The sequence below is a fragment of the Monomorium pharaonis genome, unplaced genomic scaffold, assembly GCF_013373865.1.
Source record: "Monomorium pharaonis isolate MP-MQ-018 unplaced genomic scaffold, ASM1337386v2 scaffold_211, whole genome shotgun sequence".
Lineage (NCBI taxonomy): Eukaryota > Metazoa > Arthropoda > Insecta > Hymenoptera > Formicidae > Monomorium > Monomorium pharaonis.
The window spans coordinates 1-24,726 of record NW_023415485.1 but is presented as its reverse complement, the minus strand read 5'-3'; the positions used below and the strand labels follow the sequence as shown (position 1 = coordinate 24,726).

Here is a 24,726-nt window from a genome sequence, read left to right as displayed (position 1 = left end):
AATTTAAATTTATAATATTCTTTGAGAAAGAGTATAAATTCTTTTTTTAAATATGAGTTTTTCTAAAATTCGTGATAAGTATATTTTAAAACTATTATCAAGAAAACATTCTTTATTCAAAATACCCATTACTTTAGAAGGAAAAAAGTTAATTAATGACTTTTCTTAGTAGAATGAATATTTTTCTGTGTAAACACTATCATGTACTTCCTTAGCGAGATCTTTTTATGTATAATTTTTGTAGCGTACCTCCCCCGAATACAAAGATGCAACAGAACTGTGGGAATTGTGTGTAAATACCAAAAATCGTATTACGGAAGAATACGAAGATTCAGAACCTAAAGGAAAACTCATTCTAAAAGTTGGCAGATTGGTAATTTTTGTTGATTTAATTGAAACTTTGATTATTACACATGTTATTACAAAATGATAAAATTATTGATACCATCCATGCATATTTAGGCGCGTAAAGTAACGACGCGACAGGACGATGCGGAAGATACTTCAGAAAGTTCAACGAATCTCGACGACGAAACTATGCAGATGTTCGAAGATTTATTTGCAGCAGTTATGACAGTGACTGATCCTACTGACAATAACAGACCTCTTCATATTATGTTTCAACTTAAACCATCTAAGAAGGTTTGTAGTTCATGGTCTTGAGAATATTTCTAAATCGACATACCGTGCTTATTAAAATTTTTTTATTAACCTTATAGCTTTATCCCGAGTATTACGATGTTATCGAAACCCCGATTGACTTAAAGACTATCGCAAGAAAGATTCAAGAGGGTGCATACAGCTCGCTAGGCGATATGGAGAAGGATCTAATGCTCATGTGCCGTAACGCTTGTCAATTTAACGAGCCTGGATCGCAAATTTATAAGGACGCCAAACTTTTAAAGAAAATAATTACCGCAGCTGCGAGAAGACAGGATGGCGGGTTTGGTAGCAATACTCTTAAAATCACCACGACCGCACCGTCGACGAGAAGTAAAAGGGGCAGTCGTACTATGGCACAGTCATTAATAGCACAAACTGCATCATTAGTTGATGAAGATGATGAGAGCGACGATGATGAGGAAGAACCCGCTGAGACTGAAGAAGCTGATAATCCACAATGGCAATTATTTCAAACCATTCGGACAGCTCCTAATAATCAAGGTACAATTTGTCCTTGTATCATAATACTGCAAATTTATATTTTATATTTCACATTATTGACTTGTGTTGTGTAGGTGTAAGGATGAGCGAATATTTTTGGAAACTTCCATCAAAGAGATTATATCCTGATTATTATAAGACGATTAAGAATCCTATATCTTTATTACAAATACGTACAAAAATAAAGGTATGTATAATGATTACATATGTTATAATGATTAGATCATTTGTATTAAAAATATATTATTATTATATTAAATTCAATGTTATATTTATCTTTAAATACGATTTTCAGAAAGGCGAATATGGTACTGTTAGTGAAGTAGCTGGAGATATGAATGTCATGTTTGAGAACGCTAAGAAATATAACATGCATACTTCTCGATTGTACAAGGTATAATTTTGTGATTAACATTTTTTACTTTAATTGCCATTACGGTTAATAAAAAGAAATACTAATATTAAAAGAATAGATACATAAATCGTCCCAATTCTTTCAATTTCGTTATTTAATGGTTCGACTTTAATAGTCAAAATTTAGAATATTGCTAATGGCAGTAATTATAATATACAATTTTTTTTATTTTATTACAGTGTGCTGTTAAATTACAAAAAATAATGCAAGAGAAAGTACAAGAACTGTTAGAATTTGATCAGGTAATACGCTATTTAACTGGAACAATATAATATTTATCGCATGCAGTATTATTGAAAAACAGATGTAATATATCATATTTTCAATATCTCTGTAGGACTCTGATTCAGATAGCGAATCTGAGAACAGTTCGCAGCAACCTAAATTGATTAAACGTGCTTCGAATTTATTGACACGAGGGAAATACAAAGACAATATACCACTAAAGAAGAGATTGTATGCGTTAGTCAAATGCGTCATAGAATACGTTGTAAGTAATTCCAAAATTCATTATATTCGATATAGTCGATCGACTGTATAGCATGTCGTGTTGCGTTACAGTGTGAGGATGGTCGGCAGCCTATGTTAATGTTTATGGAGAAACCTTCCAAAAAATTATATCCGGATTACTATCAAGTAATAGCAGAACCCATAGACATGTTAGCGATTGAAGCTAATATTAAAGTAGAGAAATATCAAAATGAAAACGAATTAATACAAGACTTTAAGGTATTTATTGTTTTGATTGATTATAATGGCTCGCGAAAGATATTTTGCTTACAAAATCCATTGTCTTTTAGTTGATGTTTAATAATTGTCGTCAATATAACGAGGAAGGTTCATTGATATATGAGGATGCTAATACACTAGAGAAAGTTTTGATGGATAAGGTAAAGGAATTGGGACCGTTGCCGGATACTCCTAGATCCAAATCTACTGCATCAACTCCAACTAGAAACGTCGGGTATGTCGTTGTAGTTTATATAAAAAAGATAATAATGTTCATTCGTTTTAGCTTCTTTTTCTACGTCTCTTTCTCTCGTCTATGTTCAGGAGACCGAAAAAGATAGTACCTCTTCATCTGCAAAAATTACGAACTTTATACGATACTATAAAAGATTATCACGATGCAAAAGGAAGGCAGTTATCTTTAATTTTCATGAAATTACCAAATAAAAATGAATATCCAGATTATTATGAGGTGATAAAACAGCCTATACACATGGAAAAGATAGCTTCTACTTTAAAGAATAATGGATATGATAATTTAGACGAATTGGTGTCCGATTTTATATTAATGTTTGACAACGCTTGCAAATATAACGAGCCGGACTCGCAAATATACAAGGTTTGTATAGCAAAAATTTTTAATCCTATGAGCGTTACATATAAAGAATCATATATATACTTATTTTATTTACTGAACTACATATATTGATATTTATCAATTATTATTGATTATTAATAATTAATAAGAATACTTGTCAAGATTTTGATGCAAGGCCAAGTAGTTTAGAATTGTAGATGATTAAAGAGTGATAATATGCAACTACTTGGTATTTACATTATTCTCGAGATGCAAAATAATTTCCTTTACAGGATTTCTACACTGAACAATATTTATATAAGACTACATTAAGCCATGCTTTAAAATAAGATCCTATTATCCATCTTTAATGGACAAAAGCATTGTCCAATTCCTTAACATAATTCTAATTAAAATTATGATTTCTGATATTGAATATTTCCTAATATTGGGATTCCTAAATATTGAGAATTAAGTAACATTAAGCCTGAAATATTTCAGCAATATTTAATTTATAAGCACCTAATTCCCCACTTAATCTTGCTATATTAAAAAAAATAATTTTATAATTTTTAAAGAAATTTCTCTAAAAATGTTGACAGTTAGCGACATTAATTTAATTAATCCAAAGAAAATCGATTAAAAAATTAGTTTTCGATAATTTGGTAAATTTTTAACTAAAACTCTAATACGATAAACGATATTTTCAAATCGAGAGAACATACTCGCGGACACAGAATCAAATTGAAATTTCGCGGCAAAAGATGGAAAGCCCAATCTGTTTACAGTCGGAGTTTTGGAGGTTACGTGTGGCTTCCTCCGTCGTCGCCGTCTCTCATTTTATTCCATCGTGCAAAGTTATTTTTCGCGAACAATGTCTGGCCCGCCCTCGTGTCGAAACATGTCGCATGCGATATTGCGTAAATTTAAACAATTATATATATAATTTATCCGCAAGACTCACGATGATCATACATTTTCATCTCATTAGCGATTAGCGCATTTTTTATCGCTATCTTCTAAGCTTTTCGCACGGCGTACCTCCAAACTTTTCACAGAATCATTATCGCGTGCTCGCGGAAAATTCCAAGGATGTTCGCGCAGAGCGGGCAAAACGCGTTAGACGGTAACGCGCCGCAAAACCCGTTAAAAGTGCGATCGTGTTTCATACGCCTGTTGAGGGACAAGGAACTGGAGAAGCACATAAAAAGATACAAAAAGGACGAAGTAAACAAATATAATCTTATCTCAATATTTTTCCAAATTTCTTTTTGCAATGTGAAACCTTTTGTCAGAGAGAATGGCACCAGATACAGGTAATCCCTAGTGAGTAGCAATGTTATAATTAATGTTTCAGGATGCCTTGATACTTCAGAGATTAGTGCTGCAAAGTAAGTTGCAACTAAGCGAGGACGAGGAGAGTGTACCTGACGTGTCGGCTGCAGTTCAAGAGATTTTAGCAACAATATTTACCGCACTTTACAATCACCAGGATGAAGAGGGAAGGTGTTATTCCGATTCCATGGCAGAATTGCCGGAGCATGATATCGTTGATGGCAAGAAGTACGAATGGACTTGAATATTTTCAAATCTTTATTTTCCATTGAGGATTATTCTACTGTTTACTTGAATTTACAAGTGTGCATAAAACAAGTATTTCTTTGTTAAAAAAAACAGGGTGCGAGGACTGTCATTGGACTTGATTAAGAGGAGATTAGATCGAGGAGTTTACAAAAGGCTAGATCGATTCCAAGAAGATGTCTTCACATGTTTAGAGAGAGCGCGGAGGTTGTCGCGTACAGACTCGCAACCATTTGAGGACAGTGTGGAACTTCAGGCATTTTTTCTACGTACTCGTGACGAAGTGACTCGTACTGGAGATCTGTTACACTCACCCGCGTTAAATTACACGCTACTCGATTTGTCCAATCAAGTGGCAGAACTTAAAAGAATAAAACAGCAACAAGAATTGAATTTACCTAACGAAGAGGAGAGTTGTGATGGCAATGAGACAAAGGTAAATTAAATATTTTTGCTTCATGAAATGCATTGTGTTTTTAAAATTTAGTTTTTTTATTGGTGGGATATGATATTTAATTTGAAAATTTACTACTGCGCTCTGCTTCAGGATTCTGAAACAAATACAGATACAAACAATACCGACAATGGAGGTTCTATGAGTTTCAATCAAGAAGTATACAGGGCTGGTGACTTTGCATATATTGAGCCTACCGAGAGAGGCATGGAGTACAGTGTAGTTCTCATAGAACGGCTTTGGACCAATGCAGATAGTCAGCAAATGTTATATGGGAATTTATTTTATAGACCTAGCGAAACGTATCACGTTGCATCGCGGAAATTCTTGGATAAGGAATTGTTTAAAAGCGACGCTCATGTGGCGGTACCCTTGGCGAAAGTAGCTGGCAGGTGTTGCGTTCTAAGTGTAAAGGATTATTTTCGAATGCAACCCGAAGGTTTTCAGGAAAAGGACGTTTTCGTATGCGAATCACGTTATTCTACAAAAGCCCGAGCGTTTAAGAAGATCAAGGTCTGGAATTTCGATCCCGATCATTTGACATTGGTTCCCAGAGAAAAGCCATTAGAACCAAAACGAGTGATCTCGGTATATAAAGAAAGACTGGAGAAACATAAAGAAGAAATTGCCGAGTTGGAGGAGGGAGAAAAGTTGATGGAAAAGGAAAGACCTGTTAGTAATCAATACCTTCTTTTGTTGCTTAAAAGTTTAATAGCTCTTCTTCTTTATAACTTTTTTGATTATATTGTTTTTTTATTCTGCAGAATGTAATATTGTATAATCCAGAAGATACTGAGAACACGTATTACGAACAGTACAACACATGCGCGGGATGTGTGAAAACCGGCGATTTCGTTTATGTAGCGACAGATGGGGGTAGGCAACAAATAGCACAAATTGATGCTATATGGTCAACCAAAGAGTAAGTAATGAATCTGTAATAAAATACTTATTTTATATATTGCTAGGATATTAGTTTTATGAAAATAAATTAACGAACTGTGAGATGTTAGCACAAAGTGTGCAAAAAATTAATGCTAATTTGTATATTTTAATCTGAGAAAAAAATTACATTATAATTTATAAATTGCAAATGTTTAGCTTTATTTTGTACAGACATAAATATAAGTAATATGTTCAGTAATTAAGAGTCATATGATAGGGGAAAATGTTGAAATATTGAACACAAAAACAGTCTTTGTAGAAATATGTTTGCTAAATTAAATATATTTGCCATTTATTAATAAATAATGATGTCTCTATTTTGATCAGATTGATTCTATTGATATCGAAGATCGAGGAGATACATTTTATTTGCATCTTACTTATTTTACATTATATAAAATTTTTATAGTTTGTAACAATATTTGAAATTAATTTATTACGAGCATTGTAAAAATATACAAATTATATAATTTTTTTATGCACCATTTACTACATTGACTCCTTACTCCTTAATTTTTAATTTATTTTTAGAACATTTAGTTCTTGTCAAAAAATTGGTATTATTAGTATTATGCTTATGTGTAACATGCTGTATTGCATTTTTAGTGGAAAGTGTTATTTCAAAGGCCCATGGTTATTGATGCCCACAGAAGTGCCACACACGCCTACGAAATTATTTTATAAGCAAGAATTGTTTTTATCTACTGTAGATGGTACTCATCCCATTGTAGCTATTGTTGGAAAGTGTGCCGTCCTTGATTATGGAGAGTACATATGTAGTAAGTGTCCATTATTTCATCGCTTAACGATTATAAATAAGATTAAAAAGCGAAATAAATTAACCTTATTTGAATGAATTGTACAGGCAGACCGACGGAGATTCCGGAGGATGATGTGTATATTTGCGAATCGCTTTACGACGAAAGTAAGAGTTTGATGAAAAAACTTAGCCAGGATGGTATGAAGAAGTATACTCACACATCGGCAGTGACTGAAGATGAAACCTACTTCTTCCGAAGACCCATTAATCCTGCTAAAGTATGTATGAGAATTAGGTACATTAACTAACTAATTAAATTTATATTTTGTAAACTATTTGATGAAATAATAGGATATGTTCTTAGTTAATTCCATGCGACTAACTGTGAAATTATTGCTTTTGCATGTCATATGTGTGTGTGTGTTGTAGGTTTCGAGCGACGTGGCTCAGACGCAAAGTCAAGTCAAGTCCGTAACGCCCAGCTCGGCTCAATTTGAAATGGTAATTACTAATAACAAAATCTTATATTCCTCTTTTTAGTAACGTACAATACGTAATCGCACGTTTCTTTAAGAGATCACACGCAAGCTGATATAGCAAAAGTCTAATTGCCTGTATAAATATGTTGACTCGCGAAAAGATGGGAAAAGCGAAACATGCTCTTCCCTTCGATCTAATTGGCCTGAATTATTTGCGTGTGATACAAGTATTTTTGTTATATCAACAGAATGCATTTACACGCATGTTTTCGATCTATGCCGGCATATTCATTCTTTCTTTTGTTTTGATTATGTAACTATGTGTTAGTATTTGTGTCTCGAGAGCGGTTTTATCCGACAATTTTAAATCAGAGCACCTGTTGGGTTTATCGCTAGTATGTTATACGAACGCAAAGCACAACCACCGAAAGATCTTGCTTCCATGTCATTCTAATCCAACTAATTTAAGAATGAGGAATTCGCTTTGGAGTATACATATCGACTAATCTGTTTTTATGTAAAAAAGTTTCAATTAATAATTATACATGTTGCAACTATGTATACATTACATGTATATCAATATATGTATGTTAATGTTAAATTGAAAAAGGATACTACATCAGTTACATTACATTCGAGAGAAAGAGAATTAAATATACGAAATATAACGTAATGTGGGAGAGTATCGCGATTAACTTTCTTTGGACGGACCCGAAAAAGGGGTGACGTTCCCTCCTTTCATTATGTATCAACTTTTGCTACTGGAAAAAGTCGCGAGATTTTTATTTCGCGCGATCGGTAGTAAGGGATAACGAAAGGTAACGTAAACATAAATGGTGTAGGATGCGTCACCATTGTTACCGAAGCTGGAACCAGATGTACTAAGCATGGGGGTAGGATTAGGAGTGGGAGTGGGAGTAGGAGTTGGGGAAGACAGCATGGATGCTGGTGGTCCACCATCCGTTGGATCTACGGAAGCTCAACCGGTGCTCTCCAATACTCAGACACCTGTGTCGACTAAGAAGGTAGGCTTTACCGTGACCACTTTATTTTTTATTTTTTTTATTTTTCATTTTTACCAATTATTGTATCACACGTCATATTTTTTGTTTGTTTCACTTTCTTTTTATTTAGAGAAATATGCCAGCATACATACCTCTCTTTTCGTTCTCTGCACCATTTGAAGACACTACCTGTCTTAACAATAGATCGACAATTTGATGTTACCTCTGTTGAGAGATGTAAATAGGCAATATGCTTGTTCATATGAACACGGTGACATTATAATTTGTGTTTTCTCTTCTGTTTAGAAAACGGCGGGTAAGAAATTAGTTACGGGCTATATTTTATATTCGAGTAAAATGCGAACGCAGATTACGCAAAACAATCCTGAATCATCCTTCGGAGAGATTAGCAGAATTGTTGGCAACGAGGTATTTATTTCTTTTTCACTGTTGATTTTTTAATTCATTAATAAAATGGAGTATCGATGAAGGAGAATGTATGCGGAATAAATTTTCTCATACATGATCACACTATGTCTTCGTTTCAAGCATCAAATTTGTTGAACTATGTAAACTTGAGCATCTGACATTTATGCGATAAAACAAGAAGAGTTAAAAACATAATTGATCATATATAAAGGGATATCACTTTGGCATACAAGGATGCCGCTGAAACATTATTCGGCATACTTAGTCCTTTATCTAAATAAATTACAAATTACAAATTAGAATGGCTACTCTCTGTTTCTATAAATATAGATGTTTTGTGTCCAGAAATAAAATAATGCATCTTTTATATTCATTTATAAGAATAGACATACACATAAGGTTCTACTTTTGCATATCCAAATTCTGCATACACATGTTGCATTATAATTTATATCGTCTGTAGATTGATTTATATGTTACTGTCACTCAATGTTATTTGTATTGTTTCGTAAATAAGAGAGTAGCCATTGAAACACAGTTTGTTAAACCACTTTTAAAATGTCAAAATGGTTTTGCCAACTGTTTGCCAATGGATTACGAGTGACGCGACGGAATTGATCATAAATGTAAAACGTGAATTACTTTTATTCCAGTGGAGAAAATTACCGGCAGGGGAGAAGCAGATATGGGAGGAACGGGCGATCAAGATGAACGAGGACGGTGGCCAGCTGAAGGGCACGACTTCAGTAGGTACTAATGCTACACAGGACGTCGTGTACGAGTGCTGTTGGGACAATTGCGATTGGCAATTCGAAGATATGACTGATTGTATTGATCACTGCATTGCGGAGCAGAACGGTCATGTACAATCGTCGTTCGTAAACGCTCCTAGCGGTGAGTACAACAGTCGAACGTTGAACGACGCAAAGCATTAAATTGCATTAATTCTCTTAATGTTGTATACAGATGTGGAGTATCAATGCCAATGGCGAGGTTGCGGCCGAACGAAGAAATCTGTCCCGCCATTCCCGAGCGTGCAGAGACTCGCGAGACACGTGAAGGAGGTGCACATTCTCAAGTCGCACGGACGCATAATACCTCCTTCCGAAAGAAGCAGGTTGGAATTTACCCTTTCTTTCATTTTTATGTCGTTTATTAAAATGCGCTTTTATGAGCACACTGTATTGTGTTCCCGCAGGAATTATATGGCCTCGAAAGGACCCACGGTATTGCCACCGATGGAAACAGGTAATTGTATATTATTACAAATTTCTTTATGTAATGTGATATGAATAAGGGAAAAACACATTTCACATAGAAACTTCAGCGGCCGCAACTCAGACGAGCAGTTTACCCGTCGCCAAACAGCCAGAGCCAATGTTTGTTGCAGTACCACCGAGGCCAAGTCGCGTTTTGCATTCGGATGCCTATTTGAGGTAAACTTTAATAAGCACTAAATATTTCGATAGATTACTTTTTAACGTAACGGTCAAACGTAATAAGCACTGCTCTTTTCTCTTGCTCGTAGGTACATCGAAGGTTTAAACGTAGAGAATCGCTACATATCAAATTGGGATAAGCAGATGAACGCCAATCCGGATAACACGCAAATCCCTGATGTAACGAAACTGCCCGCTGAATGGCTGGGTAACGGCGTCGGAAATCATGGAAATGTGGTGAACGCCTTGTGGACACTCAGAAACATGATGATGCGGGATGTGTTAGCCATCAATAAAACTTTATAGTTTATAAACTGTTAAGATTATAATTTTTGAACATGCGACGCAACCTACTCTACATAAATCCGTTGACGCTAGATGAAAGACTGAGGGTCGTGTAAACGATATTTATATATAGAACTCTCGTTTTCGTTCTCTTAATACTTAATTTTTCTTTATTTAATTATGTACGATATAAGTTCGGTGATACATCTCAAAATATCTCTTGGCAAGGATATTCTTCAAACTAAATATGTTTGAAATTTATTCGAATCACTCAGGCATATTAAATGCAGCATTTTTAACACGATTGGCAAGAGATTTTGTTTTTTGTGAATATAATGTTTATGCTTTTTATTTGAATTGAATAAATTCTGTTTTTAAATACTTTCGATATGTTACTTAGGACTATATTATGTGTGTACATAAAAAAAAAGATCGTACTATATAGGAAACCACCTCATTGTGTAAATACGCCTGCTAATTTTCATTTTCACTTTTCAAACAAAATTTTGTACGTTCTGTATAGTGCAAGCGACACATATTCTTGTATTAAGGAATACGAAAGCTGGAATTCTTCCGTATTAGAGACACATGTAATGGTGGGAGACTGCGTATGTATATATAGAAACAAACTTACGGAGCAGCGTACTGATAACACAACTTTAATATCGCGTTCTCTTATCGGTACTGCTTTCATATTCTCAGAAGATGAGACATAGTGAGATTAAATCAAATGATCTATTAGCTATTGAACAATAGCTAGAAAAGAAAAAGGAGAAAAGGACGGAATCTTGCGTCTCATATGCAACATTGTAACCTCGTAGTATATTATTTTTTAAGAATTTTCGATATGATCAGAGAAATTTTAAAAACGTACGTGCTGGCAAATACAAAGTGAAATTTTTACCACAGTATGTTGTGTACATGTTTCTTGATATATTTTTCGAATTAATTGCGCCCCTTTTTTTACGTAAATGACTTGGTATTTAGTTTTGACAACTTATGTTTTTGCTAAATAAATTTTTGCTGCCGTCAACGTGGGAATACATTTTACGAATGTGTGACAAGAAATTCAACTATATACTTTGAAAAGATATTTGTTATTTTAACCAGAGAGGAACCTGAGAGCAGTCAAGGCGTTATTTTAGGTGTTTTTCATCCATCAGCGCCTTTATGTGCACAAAATGTGCACATTGAACTATGTAATCAAATGTCTATGAATCCCGTAAGTAATGTGCATGACTTTTAGAGTTTTCTTGCTATGTCCACATTTATTTGATTCTGTTTCATGCTATACCGTAAATTTTACAATTATATGTATTCATATTTTAAATCTGTTTTATGCAAATGTGCATGTTCTATAAATGTGCAATACCACATGTACATGATATAAATTCAATTGATTTGATAAAAATCACTCACCGGTTGCTGTCGCTGCTCCTGCTGCTGTTGCTACTGCTACATTCCTTTTTCGGTTTTGATTCTGAAAATGTGATAAATATTATTCCTAAACTCAAACACAAAAGCAGTAAAGTAAAATATCGGGCGATCGTTATTAAAGTGCGGTTCGAGAATAGCGCGCAGAATGATGTCAGCAGAAAGCGGCATCCATGGAGCAACTCTGTATTAAATATTTTTTCAAGTGATACATTTCTTTACCTGCTTTTGTGTTTGAGTTTAGGAATAATATTTATCACAAATATACGGGTAGCATGAAACAGAATCAAATAAACGTAGACAGCATAGAAGAGACCCAAAAAGTCATGTACATTACCTACGGGATTCATAGATATTTGACTACATAGTTCAATGTGCACATTTGTGCATATAGAGGCGCTGATGGATGAAAACATTTAAAACGACGCGATGACCGCTCTCAGCCAGCTTTCAGGTTCCTCTCTGTCTTAATTAACAACGTAGAGTATTCGAGTATTCATTATTTGACAAGGCATATTTTTGTATATGTAATGTATCAATAATCTGTGCATTATTACGTAAGCTGTTTTATGTAGGTTGCCACAGTGCCAGACTTTCTGAGAGAAAGTCGTATAAAGTTAATAATAATACTAAATATGGAATGCCATTATTTAATAAATTTAAAATAACTTCTAAAAACTCTTGTTCGGGTATCATAGGTTAGCAAAAAGACTCATTCTTTTGTACAATGTAATTTATTACCTCACTGATACACAATTTTCATTTTGTAATACAATGCTCTTCATATACATTTACCCGTCTTTATATTTTTCATATCGAGAAACAAATTTACGTTATTTCACGTAGTATTATATGTAATGAAAAATTAAATTCGATTACGCATAGTTAGGAAGAAACATTTGTTTATGTTTTGACATTACAAATTGAGTAATGAGGATCTTTTCCAGTTTTTAAAATATGCTCTACGTCTGTAGAAACTTTGTAAAAGAAATAAACACTGATAATTTCCGTTTTAAAAATCGGTGACTCTACCACTATGCTGCCAGTCTCCCCATTTAGTAGGATCCTTTTCGCTATTTGTTATCAATTCTCCAGTTTTCGGATCAGTTGTGACTAATACTAAATCCACGAACCGTTCTCGTGATCCTATTTCTGCATATCAATCAAGGAAGAATTAATATGAAAATTTTCGAAGCTCAGAATGAACGATTTCTTTTGCGGAAGTTCATATGATAAAAAAATATAACAGTTATCATTGCTCTATTTTTATTAATTGCTATTACATACTTGGTGGTGGCTGTAATTTAAGTTTTTCATGGAACCGTTTCATTCGTGGCGACTCTTCGTTCTCCGATGACTCGTTTAAAACCCCCTTCGTCTTTAAGAGAAAAGTACCTAAGGATATTACCTATTTAATTCTTACGCCCAATGAAATAAAGATTATACAGAGATGAGACCAATGATTATATTCGCAAAAATTTATTTCAAGCTTGTGAACTTAAAATATTCTTGATCTTGACACATACTTGTGACAAATCTCTTACAATTCCTTATTTGCAGATTCGTCAGAATACAATTTACGCGAATCATCGTGCGAATATTTTACAAGAAACTACACGCATCTGTTTGCAATCATAAAAGCATCAACATGACAGTTTTGTTAATAAAACACTATCAGCAATGTGGTTAAATCACATTGAACATTCTGCCTCGCGTTAGAATAAAATTTTCTAAATGGCAAACACTATTTTATTTTACATAAATTTTTGAAAATCCAAATAAAATGTTACATGCTCAAAATTCGAATTTCTCTTAGGATTAAACTAGCTATTGTTTTAAGCTTATGTTTTATTTATATGATGAATTTGTTAAATCTGCTCATTTTATTACAATTTTTGAAGAAATTATTATTTTTATAATGAATTCGAGATACATCAATTAATTCAACATCAAATAAAGTAAATAACTTTTTGTAACATTAAGTCTTCAGGCAGATTTTAAATTTTTAATTCTCTAATGTTTTGTATAACTTCTAATTGTAAATTAACAAATAAAGCTATTCCCCCAAAAAGGGACGAATCAAAAATCCGTCACGCGGCCTTTTCTCTCCCAGTCGCCATAACGAGTTGGTTCTGGTCCTCGGGGACCTCCAATTTCTCCCGTTTCTGGATTCATGTCGTTTGGGAATGGTTTCAGGGGTTCTTTCTCCTGATAAGGATGCTTGCCCTCCTCAAACTCGTCCAATTTCTCTGTTCACGTTTAAAGGTCGAGATTTCTTTAATCTTTTAAATCTTTGTGTAGGAATTTGAAAGTTTTTTATTATGGATAATTGGTGCGGTGTACCTATGGGGGCGCGTTCGCGCAATTTTTTCCTGAACTCGCGTAATCTCGGACTCTCGTCGACCTCATCCGTGCTTTTAGATGAAAACGGACATGCAAATCCTTTTAAAACAAAGACATCAACAAAAACATTAAAACGTGAATTTCGTTATTTCGAATTGTTTATCTCTGCAAACTCATACCTTTGAAGTATAGCCGCAATAATTGACGCGAGCTCGTGGAAACTGATGCGCAATTAATTCCTGCCATTTCTTTCTCAAAATTGGTTCCTAAGTTCCTAAGTTCTTTTTGAAAATGAGATCAATCCTAGTAAATATGTTTTCTTCTTAACTTTGTTATTCCTTTGAAATTATATAAAAAATTTATTATAAAAATGGTAAGTTTTTTAAACAAAATTATTAAGAGCAAGACTAATTCAAATTGCCTGTCATGCAAAAGAGATATGGGTTCATATTAAATATGAAAGCTTGAGAAATATTTAGACATTTCGCACGATAAAGATTAGGTTAGGTTTTAAAGATTTGTTTTCAATCAACAGGATTAATAATTAAATCACTTAAATCGCTAATCGATTTCAATCGCGTGATAGTCACCTCCAAATCTTACATCTGCTTTTGTCAGTCCTTATATTTGTGATGATTTGATTTCTCCATCCGTTCTCTCTCATAGCCACTCGTAGCAGTCGTAGCCACTGTTTACAAACGTGTTCCGAAACTCGTCGGAAAAATCTGCCCGCATTTGACGTCACATGACTGGTCCGAGAAGCGAGAAGACAAACGGCGCCGTGACGTCATCAACCCAAATCAGCTGTTTATCTGTCGGTCGATGTCTGTCGATAGCTTTGACGCCGCGCGCATTGTTTTCTGCCGTCCTCCCATGGAAAGCACGGTGAACATCGCGGGGTGGAGCTGACCGCAAATTGGCCACGCGCGTCTCGGCGCGTTTGTCCGCAACGGGAAGCTGTTATGAGACCCGAGTGGACACGCGTTTAAATTCGCGTGGACGACGTTTGATCGCGAGGTGACGCGAGTCGAAGCAAGATTCTGCGAACTGATAACTTTTAAGTGTACCACACCTGAATTCGTTCAATTCTGACTCACACAACACAGTCGTAATGTGAATAATATTCTGTTAAATCGCGCGTTATTCGCGAATATATAGGCTTCATATTGACTAGAAGAGGAAAAAATGGGGCAGACGCTCAGCGAGCCGATAACGAAGAAGAAGTCGGCCTGTTGCCGGGATAGCAACTACCGGGTGGGCAGCTCCTGCATGCAGGGATGGCGCATCAAGATGGAGGATTCGCACGTGCACATACTCTCCTTGCCTAATGACCCAGGCACCGCGTTCTTCGCCGTCTACGACGGGCACGGAGGTAATCACGCTGAACGCGGAACAGATAGACCTGCTATGTAGCTTAACTTTAAACTGACAAACATTTCTACCCTTTTCCAGGAATAAGTTGAAGAATAAGTTTAAAACTGGACAAGCGAAACATAAACAGATCATATATCAGATAATTTAATGTTTACATTTAATTCATACAGGCGCAGCCATGGCGCAACATGCTGGAAAGCACCTGCACGAATATATAATCAGGAGAAGCGAATACAAGGCGGGTGACATTGTGGAGGGCATACAGCAAGGTTTCCTGGAACTGGACAGAGCGATGCAGACTAATGCCGCGCTCAGGGACGAGCATGCCGGGACGACCGTAATCGCGCTTCTCATCAAGGACAATATTTTGTATAGCGTAAGTCGCGTTCATCACCGTTTTGGCGACGCGTCGATGCGTTTGCGGTATACCCTGACCAGACGAAAAGCTTTGTAGGCTAACGCGGGTGATAGCAGAGCGGTGGCTTGCATCAACGGCCAAACGGTGCCCCTGAGTCGAGACCACAAGCCCACATTGAAGGACGAACGGAAACGTATCGAGGCGGCGGGTGGTTTCGTCGAGTACAAAAGAGTGAACGGCAATCTGGCGCTGTCCCGTGCCCTCGGTGATTTCATATTCAAGCGAAACGATCATAAACCGCCGCAGGAGCAGATCGTGACCGGTAACAATGAGATACTAGACCAATTCTTTTCAGCTAAATTTCTCGCGCAGTTAATCTTTCTTCCTTTTCTTTTCTCATTAGAAAGAAAAGAAAAAAACTATGCAAGACACGCAACTGAAAGGAACAAATTAATTACCCTTATAAAAATTTAACACTGCAGTGTTGACCAGTAATTAATACTTATTTTTAATATTAAAACTACTGCTGTTAGTACTCAAAGCAAGTAATAATTATTGATCAATTTAATATTGCCTAATATTACATTTTTATAAGGATGGAAGAGACGAGCGGCTCTTGATTAACTTGTAGCATTACAAAAACATTCTAAATCCATAGCGTTTCCCGAGGTGCAGCAGTTTACCGTTGACGAGAACTGGGAATTCGTCGTTTTAGCATGCGATGGTATCTGGGATGTGATGACCAGCGAGGAGGTGGTGCAGTTCGTGAGAACGCGCTTAGCAAGGGACGTCGGCGTCGAGGCGGCGAACTCCACGATACATCCTGAGGAAATCTGTGAAGAGCTTTTAAACAGTTGCTTGGCGCCGGACGCTCTCATGGGTACCGGCTGCGACAACATGACGATGATACTTGTGTGCTTTCTCCACGGCAAACCGTGTTCGCACTTAATTTCGCGTTGCCAAAAGCCACCGTCGAATATAGATGATATCGATTTATAATTGATAACAGTTTTAGGCTCCTAACAATATTTTATCAACGTTTTACCTAAATTATTACGGGCATTTTTACTTTTATCGTGATTCGTACGTGACTTGATACGTGACTTTTTACATAGTAATATTTGTTGTACAATCGCGTATATTACGTAATGTATTGGCTCTGTTATGAAGAGATGAAGCACACATATTTATAAAATACATTGTATTTATATTTTCATTCTCGACTCTGCGTAACTTTTACATTGTGCTCTCGTTCACCGGTTTATCATGAAAAATACGAATATATATGTGTGTGTGTGTGTGTGTGTCCGTGCGCAACGTATCCGAAGAATAAGTTACGCGGAAGCTCAATTAGAAGCTTTTATTTACAACTCTGAACAATGGACAAGACCCAGTCCGGATAAATATTAACAGTTCTCATAAAATGCGAGATAGATTTTCATTTAAAGTCCATAACGATCCTGTATAGAGGAGACCGCCGCGTTCGCGAGCGAACTGAGCCTTCCGGCAACCTTGTTCACGCCTTGGCGCACGCTTTCCCGGACGTCGTCCAGATCCACGACGCCAGCTCTTCCCGCAGTCAGACGCATGGATAACGAGGATGTAGGTGAGGTTGGCGACGAGCTTTCGGTACCAAAATAATCGGCCGACGAGATGCTGGACGAGCCCTCGAAACGGCGTAAATTATTCTTACGTTCCCACTAAAGAATCGAAAGTCGAAGATTAGTTATAAAAAAGAAGTGTTTTGCACATGCCAACGCGAAAATTATTACGCTTATATAATTTGTGCTTACCGCATTGTCGGAAGTACTGTCTTGAAAGTATTGCTCCGAACTGATAGCCTTAGCGCTACCGAACTTCTTCTGAGCCTCTCCTTCAAATGTGGACGAAACTTTCGTGTCGCTCTTGGTGATTGCGTTTCGAGTGGAAGGAGCTAATCGCTTAGGTGGTTCCGGTTCTGCCACGACCACAATTTCGTCGCTACGAGAAGACGGCTTGCTGTTGGCGTAAACCGAGTAAAATTCATCTAAGCTAAAAAAAGTGTCCGTCTCTCCCGACAACATCTCCGTTGATGTTATGACCTTCGACTCCTGCGTTATTGTCTTCATGTCGCCAAGTGCAGAGTGAGTTGCGCCACTTCAAAGGAAAAAAAAGAATTTATAAATAAACTTGTCAAACAAATCTCGCAAAATGTGAGATCGAAAGAGCGCGTATTTTGTTACCTTCGTGCATTAAATCCCATCCCAAGACGCTCCGCTTGTGTAGCTTTTAACGGATCCATATACTTTGTTCTCTCCTCCACTTTTTTGGCCTGCTGACTCAAATTTTGTTCATACCGCTGGGCTAGACGGGTAGCGAGTTCCTCTTGCTCCTCCTTCGTCACTTCCTTATTTTTTTCCAGCGCCACTTTATGTGCCTCCGCGACGCTCTTCTCCAATTCATCGAAATTGGTTTTGACTCTCTGAGCACCTAAACCTCCAGTTTTTTTGCCCAGCTGTAATTAAAAAAAAAACAATAATTGCAATTCAATTTTATTACGTGCAGCCGTTACGTTGTTTATCGCGAACTTACTCCACCAGGACGTTTGGATTGAGCTGTTCGGCAGCCTATAGTAGGTTTTCTGTCAGATTGCAGATTGTTTGAGGTAGAATCGAAAAGCTTTATGGAAGGTCCCATGGAATTAGAGGTAATTTCCGGTGCATCTTTCTCCATACTGTTACTGCTTGGCATTGTGAGGAATGCCTTTTCTTCTGTCGGAATTATCATTTCATTCTGAAACGAATCTAATGTCTCATGCTGCTTGAAGAAATCTGGTTCATTTGTTTCTTCCGATACAACATCTGTGCCTTCCTCTAAATGCAGCTGCAAGAACAATTAGATTTGAATATGAATATTCTTGAAACAATCTTGGCCAAACTTTATCTTTAGTGCACACTTGCATAACGTCATCACGTGTTTATTGTGACTAAGCTCTTTTATTCGTGCCGTTTAACATTTAATGATTTATAATAAAATCTCTTCGCTAATTCGCAACGCTTTTGATGTCAGTAACTTGAAAAAAAATGCATTTGCGAGCGTGTTTACGATACTTCTTAAATTATTAATAGAATACACAGGTAAAGTTTGTCCAGATACTTTACAAATATTCTGTACAGATTATTAAATACAACAACCAAAAGGAAAACATATGAATATTAACGTACGTATTGAAATACGTATTAAAACACATATCTTAAAAATGCAAATGTCGGACAAAGTCCTAATGACGAGTCTGTTATATTATAATCGTATAGATGAAGCATTTTTGTAAACAATCAAGCACACATATTTAAACAATTGTTGATTATCACATATGGATGAAAATTGTGCGTCAATATCAACTGCATGATGAGGACATACGTAAGTTTACAAGGAATGGAAAGCTTCAGCGAGATGTCGCAAGCAGATGTTAATACAATTGCGAAAAAATTAGAAAAAAAGGAACTGATTTCTCGGAACATTTACTAAGCTCACCATCGTTTTATTTTTTGATGTAGAAAGGGAAACCTATAAATTATTATATAATTCATAGTTAGGACGGATCTAAAGAACGCCTACCAAATAATCTCGAGTATTTATTTGCTAATTCTGCGATTAATACCTTCGTGCCATAACGACGCATTGCTTGTGCGGATGCCTGGCCCAACTTCTCTCTGTACAGCATGGCCGCACGCGAATTGTATTTTTGCTGGGCGTCGGTCGTGGTGCAATTGTGTTGCGTGAAGAATTTTCTCTAGGGAACAATAACGAGAGATACATGAGTTTAAATGCTACGCTACTTTTCAGTTATCGATTGTCTTCTCAGAAAAAAAAAAGATCATTAGTAGTAACAAGTTTCATCGAAACTAACAGCATTGGCATTACCACCCAGCTGCATGTTTCTCAGCTGCAGCCATGTCCAGTTTGTGTCAAGTTGGGTGGACCTGACAAAGGTGAGATGCACCCCTAGACTGCGATGCACCGCTGAGCAGTCGATACACAAAAAGACGCCATATGTTACACTGGCCCATGCCGGATTCTTCGCATTGCAATCGAAACATGACTGAAAAAAAAGAGAATGCAAATGTCTTGTGATTATAGTTTAATATTGTTAAGAATGAAATATAATATTGTAAATAAAAGATAGAAATAAGAGAAGGAAAATTATAAATATATTATAAATAAATAAAAAGAAATAATGAAGAAATTATTAGATTTTGAATTAGATATTATTTAGACAATGATATAAAACTGACAAATAGTATGTTGAATATAAAAATGTTTTCTCTACAAGTGAAGAAGAGAAACTTAAATTCAAGAATCTTTGAAGTTATAGTGTGGTGCGCGTTCTAATATCAAAAGTAATGATTGGTGATTTTTTCCATAAAGAGAAATCTGAAATTATTAGACATGATAAAAAACAGGTTAGTTACATATGGGGCCCATTTATGTGTCTCTTTTGCCTGCTAGTTTCTACTATGAAAGTTACGAGGAAAGAGTTGAAAGCATTCCCCTTTTTTTTTTTGTTTAAAGATAGCAGGATATATAATTATCGGGATCAACGATGAAATAATTAAGTAATTAAAGAAATCGGAAAGAGGCTTACGTCAGACCTTATTGGTTAAGGAAACCGAGAAAATGATCCTTTCAAAAATATTAGAAATAAAATAAATGAGTAACAAAAAGCCTAAATGCGGCCAAATTAATTGCTGGAAGCGATAGGAAAACTGCGGGCTGACAGTCCAACAGCACGATGCTCGTGATTTCGTCGTCTCGGACGGGACGATCAGACGTCGACCGATCCGTCGATCTCGGGGGATCGCGCTCATCAAGACAAACCTTGTTCGTTGGGACGGCCCGTAGCCTCTTGAAGATCTCCTCGATATCGAACTTGCTGGGTGCAGAAGCTGCCATTTTCGACGTGTCGTCAACGCGCGTCACGACGTAATTCTGGGACGCGTGGCGAAAGCTGGTACGCTCCGGGCGTCTGCTGGATCAGCTCAGTGACGATGCATTCGCGAGCGGGAAAACGTAACACGTAACGCGAGCGCACACAGAACACGAAGCGTTCGACGTGGTGACGGAGGTGTGCGCTATATGTATATGTATATCGCAAATTTAACGGAGACGCGAACCAGGTCGTTCCGCGACGAGGACAGACGAGGACAGGCGAGGATGCGAGTGTCGTCCCATGACGTCACGCGCATTCCACCTTATCGACTCATCGCCTCATCGGTCGGATTACAGGCGTCTATCTTCTCGATTGTTACACGTGCGCCAGGGTCGTTAGGGTTTATTATTATAAATTTAATAATTACATCTACATGGATCATTTACGTATTGTTTACGTTATTTATTCACGATCGAATCGTTTTTACGCAGACACTGTAAATTATTAATTATAAATTGTATAATACATAATACTGAACAAATAATAATTAAAAGATTGTTGATATGTTTGATTTTATTGATAAAATAAAAATATCTGATATTAAAACTTGGAAAAAAACAATATAATTTTGATCCTGATGAAACCTAAATCTTTGATGATTCCTAGATTACTGTCTACGTGTCTATATAAATGATATGATATATGAAACATAGTTTATATTTATATTGTATGTACGTGATATTATGCGTAAACGCTTAACGCTGAGCCAACAACAAAAATCAGTGCAAAAATCGAAGAAAGAATTAAAACCGAATTCTTTATTTAATTTTCGAATTTATGTAATTCCCATTTATAGGATACATCAAGATCTTTTTTTTTTTATCTAGTAGATACATTTAATCATAACTCTATGTTCACAGAGTCGATCACATTCACCTCCTCTCCATCTTCCGTGCTATTCAATCTGGAAGTAACAAGATTATTAATCTGATCCAGAATCGGGCGTGCGTATGCGCGCGAGGGAAACCCTACTCGTCCTGTTCGAGACTATAGAGCATTTGAAAGCCAGCGTCCAGGCTGGGGGGAAATCCCATTTCCGGATCAAGCAACTGCAACGTTGGCACCTCCCGGTACACGTTATTGAACTCGTCCAGGTCCTCGAACTGCAGCTTGCTGGCCGCCTCGTCCAGGACCATCCTGAAAGAAAACCGAGCTTTCACATGACGCAGCGTTACGTCATTATTCAAGAAAATCGTAAACAACGGTTCAGTTGAATGCGATTCAATAATTAGTGCTACAAGCATTAAGTTTAAGTTGCCTTTGTCTTTCCATCGCTTCCTCGACTTTTCTCCTCGTGTTCTCCTCGAACTTCAGAACGTACTCCTGGTAGTGATCGTACAATGCCGACACACCTCCCACACCTGTCTCCACCAACACTCTCTCCATAGCGTCCTGTTAAAATACAGAAATCTAGCATGTAGATACAACTACCAAAAATTAAATGTGGTACAAATAATAGCACAATTATTTCGTCTTACAGGAAATCCATGTTCCCTTTGTTCAGTCGCGACTTTTAGCAGAAGAGTCATCCGCCTGAGAAAATGATCCGCGACATCGATAAGCGTTTCTATGGCCACATCCGACGAATTTTCGAATCCTATGTGCGCCAATAAAGTGGTCACTGCGTGCCTCAACAAATTCCGCGTGGTTTGTGGCGTCAAGTGATGTATAGTGGAACTATCTTTAAACGACATGTCCCTGAAACAATACAATTACAACGATTGAAGTCGTAGCAGCGTTGTGTACAACGATAATTTAAGTCAATTATATGGGAAAATACCCATTTGATTGATAAGGCAGAAAGTGAAAGGGACTCCTAGAACTTGTTGCGTCTTTTAAATCCTGCGACTCTACGACGGTCATGTTTCCAAGCACGGTTCCTTCTTCCTGTAAAAAAAAAAGAGTTAAATGTATAGTTTTTACTAGCGGTATGTCATTAAAATAAATAATTTTGTACTGGTAAGTTTGTTTAGATCTTTTACCATTGTACGCAATTGTTGATGAAGATTTATAGTGTTCAGGACATGTAGATTTCCTACTGGTAATCTGTAACAAAAATGACAACAATACTAACAGTATTCAATAGTTGTAGAGCTTAAACTCATCATTCCTGTAACGTCAACATTGTACTCACTGCAAGTATTCGGGTTGCCGATCAATCCGGTAGTCGCAGTCAGTGCTGTTTGAGTCATCGATTACCTGTCGCCAAACGTTTTCTATCAGATCTGGCGTTATCACCTCCTGCTTGAGCATCTCTCGTGCTGGCAACTCTCCCCACAGTCCACCACTATTTAAGTTTTTATTCGACTTCATTGTGAATCTTAAAAAAACAAAAAACTTGTTTAAGCCAATATACAAATCAAAACACTAATACAAAAACTATATCTAGCTTTATTTAACAATCAAATTATCAATTAAACTTTGAGAATTTATTTCACAAAAATGTATTACACGTTGATTAATTATGCGTCAATTTTAAAAATATAAATTACAGGATCAGTTTGATTAGAAATATGTCCTTGTCAACAAAGTAGTTCATCTTTAAAATATATCTTTATATATAGTACCTTTTATTTCTTATAATATTGTGTATAATATTACATATATTGTATACAAAACAGTTTCACATACTAAACACACACACAAAATTACGTGCCGCTAACACTCGTTAGAAATTCCCGCCTGATTGCTACGTCGCGATCACATGACTTCCGCCAGCGTGACGTAGTCCGATTATCGTCGAATGCAACGTATGCAAGTAACGTAAGTGCTGTGGAGATTTCATGCGGGGGATCGAGCTCTCGTCTTACCTGGCGAGATCGTTATTCCTAACGAGGAGCTGTAACGAGGTACAACCGTCCAGCAGCGCGTGGTGCAGGCCTTACATATCAAGCAGCATGTCGTCTCTACCATGCAGGCCGTGCAGCAATCCGTTGTGATCAGGTTAACGTTACGGCGCATCACCACGTTGATCAAATTCACAGTGAGTGTAGACTTATAGACCGCTTGTTTTTCTTGGCCGTCGCATTCTGCTTTGGAAAGAGAGGGGAAAGGTTTGAGAGAAAAGGGATTTATAAATTTATATATGCGTAAAATAGAAACAATTAAAGGTATTTGATTAGGGTAATTAATTGAACAATTAAGTTATATATATTTTTTAGTTATTAATTTTTTTAGTTTAAATTAAGTTGAAATTAATCTAGAGTTATTAACAGCTAATAAAAATAAAAATTGCATGAAGAAAAAGCTAACCCAGTTAAAAATTACGTTACACAGAAAAAAGTTAGTATCAATTTGTTTTTATTGGGATTTTTTATATATAAGTAAAAATATAAAATCTTTAAATAATTTATTATCAAAATAATCCTATATAGTGCTCTTTATATTATAATATTATATTGAATTAAAAATGTATCTTGCTGAAATTTAAGATTGTTAAAGATTTTATATTCTTGCTTATACATATATGAGACAGTGATTGAAATTTAAAACTAATTTTTTTTTCTGTGTAGGATTAAATCAACTTCTATAACTGCAGAGATATTTTATACAACTATATCATGTTGCCAAACTTGCATTTTATAGCATATTTAACTTGCTGACTCGACTCAACACCGAGATCAACAGTCTTTTTAAGGATGCGTCCCGATGAAGAAGGAATAACGGAACGGAACAGAAATGGAATAGAAGATTGACCAATCAGAGTAATTCCGTTGTTGCTCAATTTTCTATTCCGTTTCTATTCCGTAACTTCCGTTCCGTTAATTCTTTTCCATCGGGACGCACGTACCCTTAGCTGCGCTTCTCGCGTCGTTCATCTTTTTTCCTTCACAGGTGAAAGAAACGGACGGTTGCATCGACATAAAGCATGGACTGCGTAACGCGAATCGAAAGCGAGTCCAACTACTCCAACCATGGAAGAAGGACAGTACAAATTGTCGGTCAATTCTGTTTTTTTTATAGCCATGAAAAAAACGAAGACAGAGC

At 36.4% G+C, this 24,726-nt stretch overlaps 6 protein-coding genes across 15 annotated transcripts; 2 read left to right on the top strand and 4 right to left on the bottom strand.

Moving 5' to 3' along the window:
• Positions 1–244: 244 nt before the first annotated feature.
• LOC105835968 (protein polybromo-1) lies at positions 245–11,172 on the top strand (the record flags this gene model as incomplete). 6 transcript variants are annotated; one of them, XM_036294402.1, is given in 24 exon segments in its annotated part: positions 245–373; positions 463–642; positions 720–1,164; positions 1,239–1,351; positions 1,460–1,558; positions 1,759–1,821; positions 1,917–2,069; positions 2,141–2,308; positions 2,380–2,543; positions 2,633–2,927; positions 4,243–4,448; positions 4,563–4,902; positions 5,014–5,592; positions 5,685–5,842; positions 6,472–6,644; positions 6,731–6,903; positions 7,055–7,126; positions 7,947–8,129; positions 8,415–8,537; positions 9,191–9,431; positions 9,504–9,654; positions 9,736–9,785; positions 9,865–9,973; positions 10,066–11,172. In XM_036294402.1, coding segments are annotated over 24 exon segments (4,584 nt in total), but the record flags the coding sequence as incomplete, so codon positions are not given.
• A 1,238-nt stretch (positions 11,173–12,410) lies between these two features.
• Positions 12,411–13,294, bottom strand: LOC105835959. Its single transcript, XM_028191671.2, has 3 exons — positions 13,222–13,294; positions 12,983–13,090; positions 12,411–12,847 (listed from the first exon to the last, which is right to left on the bottom strand). Exons 1-3 carry the CDS (start codon positions 13,283–13,285, stop codon positions 12,708–12,710), a joined length of 312 nt encoding a protein of 103 aa, XP_028047472.1. The 5' UTR covers positions 13,286–13,294; the 3' UTR covers positions 12,411–12,707.
• On the bottom strand, positions 13,159–14,770 carry LOC105835974 (succinate dehydrogenase assembly factor 4, mitochondrial). Of its 3 annotated transcripts, none has more exons than XM_012679680.3 (4): positions 14,629–14,770; positions 14,218–14,376; positions 14,039–14,137; positions 13,159–13,944 (listed from the first exon to the last, which is right to left on the bottom strand). In XM_012679680.3, exons 2-4 carry the CDS (start codon positions 14,282–14,284, stop codon positions 13,775–13,777), a joined length of 336 nt encoding a protein of 111 aa, XP_012535134.1. In that variant the 5' UTR covers positions 14,285–14,376; positions 14,629–14,770; the 3' UTR covers positions 13,159–13,774. The 3 variants fall into 3 exon arrangements, with proteins under 3 accessions (XP_012535134.1, XP_012535135.1, XP_012535137.1); XM_012679681.2 differs by having other exon boundaries at positions 14,642–14,765; XM_012679683.3 differs by having other exon boundaries at positions 14,218–14,341; positions 14,629–14,763.
• Positions 14,771–14,880: 110 nt separating this feature from the next.
• LOC105835973 (probable protein phosphatase 2C T23F11.1) lies at positions 14,881–16,986 on the top strand. 2 transcript variants are annotated; one of them, XM_012679679.3, is made up of 4 exons: positions 14,881–15,410; positions 15,583–15,788; positions 15,867–16,092; positions 16,486–16,986. In XM_012679679.3, the coding sequence occupies exons 1-4, from the start codon at positions 15,224–15,226 to the stop codon at positions 16,767–16,769; spliced, it is 903 nt and encodes a 300-aa protein (XP_012535133.1). In that variant the 5' UTR covers positions 14,881–15,223; the 3' UTR covers positions 16,770–16,986. The 2 variants fall into 2 exon arrangements, with proteins under 2 accessions (XP_012535133.1, XP_012535132.1); XM_012679678.2 differs by having other exon boundaries at positions 15,224–15,410; positions 16,429–16,986.
• A 130-nt stretch (positions 16,987–17,116) lies between these two features.
• LOC105835971 (ADP-ribosylation factor GTPase-activating protein 2) lies at positions 17,117–21,346 on the bottom strand. 2 transcript variants are annotated; one of them, XM_012679676.2, is made up of 8 exons: positions 20,628–21,346; positions 19,660–19,851; positions 19,411–19,542; positions 19,284–19,316; positions 18,342–18,632; positions 17,993–18,264; positions 17,564–17,906; positions 17,117–17,470 (listed from the first exon to the last, which is right to left on the bottom strand). In XM_012679676.2, exons 1-8 carry the CDS (start codon positions 20,700–20,702, stop codon positions 17,213–17,215), a joined length of 1,596 nt encoding a protein of 531 aa, XP_012535130.1. In that variant the 5' UTR covers positions 20,703–21,346; the 3' UTR covers positions 17,117–17,212. The 2 variants fall into 2 exon arrangements, with proteins under 2 accessions (XP_012535130.1, XP_012535131.1); XM_012679677.2 differs by lacking the exon at positions 19,284–19,316.
• Positions 21,347–21,496: 150 nt separating this feature from the next.
• Positions 21,497–23,722, bottom strand: LOC105835965 (the record flags this gene model as incomplete). The annotated part of the gene is given in 7 exon segments (XM_012679661.3): positions 21,497–21,876; positions 21,998–22,131; positions 22,218–22,437; positions 22,520–22,626; positions 22,722–22,785; positions 22,874–23,059; positions 23,550–23,722. Coding segments are annotated over 6 exon segments (873 nt in total). The 3' UTR covers positions 21,497–21,707.
• Between the last annotated feature and the right edge of the window lie 1,004 nt (positions 23,723–24,726).

What these genes read in the sequence shown, in the direction of transcription:
- LOC105835959 (XM_028191671.2), bottom strand. Translation starts at nt 13,285, where the DNA reads ATGATTCGCGTAAATTGTATTCTGACGAATCTGCAAATAAGGAATTGT. An exon ending in TTGTAAGAGATTTGTCACAA is followed by an intron (nt 13,091 to 13,221) that starts GTATGTGTCAAG and finishes TAATATCCTTAG; the next exon opens with GTACTTTTCTCTTAAAGACG. An exon ending in TAAATTACAGCCACCACCAA is followed by an intron (nt 12,848 to 12,982) that starts GTATGTAATAGC and finishes ATTGATATGCAG; the next exon opens with AAATAGGATCACGAGAACGG.
- LOC105835974 (XM_012679680.3), bottom strand. Translation starts at nt 14,284, where the DNA reads ATGGCAGGAATTAATTGCGCATCAGTTTCCACGAGCTCGCGTCAATTA. An exon ending in ATTGCGGCTATACTTCAAAG is followed by an intron (nt 14,138 to 14,217) that starts GTATGAGTTTGC and finishes TTGTTTTAAAAG; the next exon opens with GATTTGCATGTCCGTTTTCA. An exon ending in GCGCGAACGCGCCCCCATAG is followed by an intron (nt 13,945 to 14,038) that starts GTACACCGCACC and finishes AAACGTGAACAG; the next exon opens with AGAAATTGGACGAGTTTGAG.
- LOC105835973 (XM_012679678.2), top strand. Translation starts at nt 15,224, where the DNA reads ATGGGGCAGACGCTCAGCGAGCCGATAACGAAGAAGAAGTCGGCCTGT. An exon ending in CGTCTACGACGGGCACGGAG is followed by an intron (nt 15,411 to 15,582) that starts GTAATCACGCTG and finishes TAATTCATACAG; the next exon opens with GCGCAGCCATGGCGCAACAT. An exon ending in GCAGGAGCAGATCGTGACCG is followed by an intron (nt 16,093 to 16,428) that starts GTAACAATGAGA and finishes CTAAATCCATAG; the next exon opens with CGTTTCCCGAGGTGCAGCAG.
- LOC105835971 (XM_012679676.2), bottom strand. Translation starts at nt 20,702, where the DNA reads ATGGCAGCTTCTGCACCCAGCAAGTTCGATATCGAGGAGATCTTCAAG. An exon ending in TGCGTCGTTATGGCACGAAG is followed by an intron (nt 19,317 to 19,410) that starts GTATTAATCGCA and finishes AATAATTTATAG; the next exon opens with GTTTCCCTTTCTACATCAAA. An exon ending in ATGGGATTTAATGCACGAAG is followed by an intron (nt 17,907 to 17,992) that starts GTAACAAAATAC and finishes TTTCCTTTGAAG; the next exon opens with TGGCGCAACTCACTCTGCAC.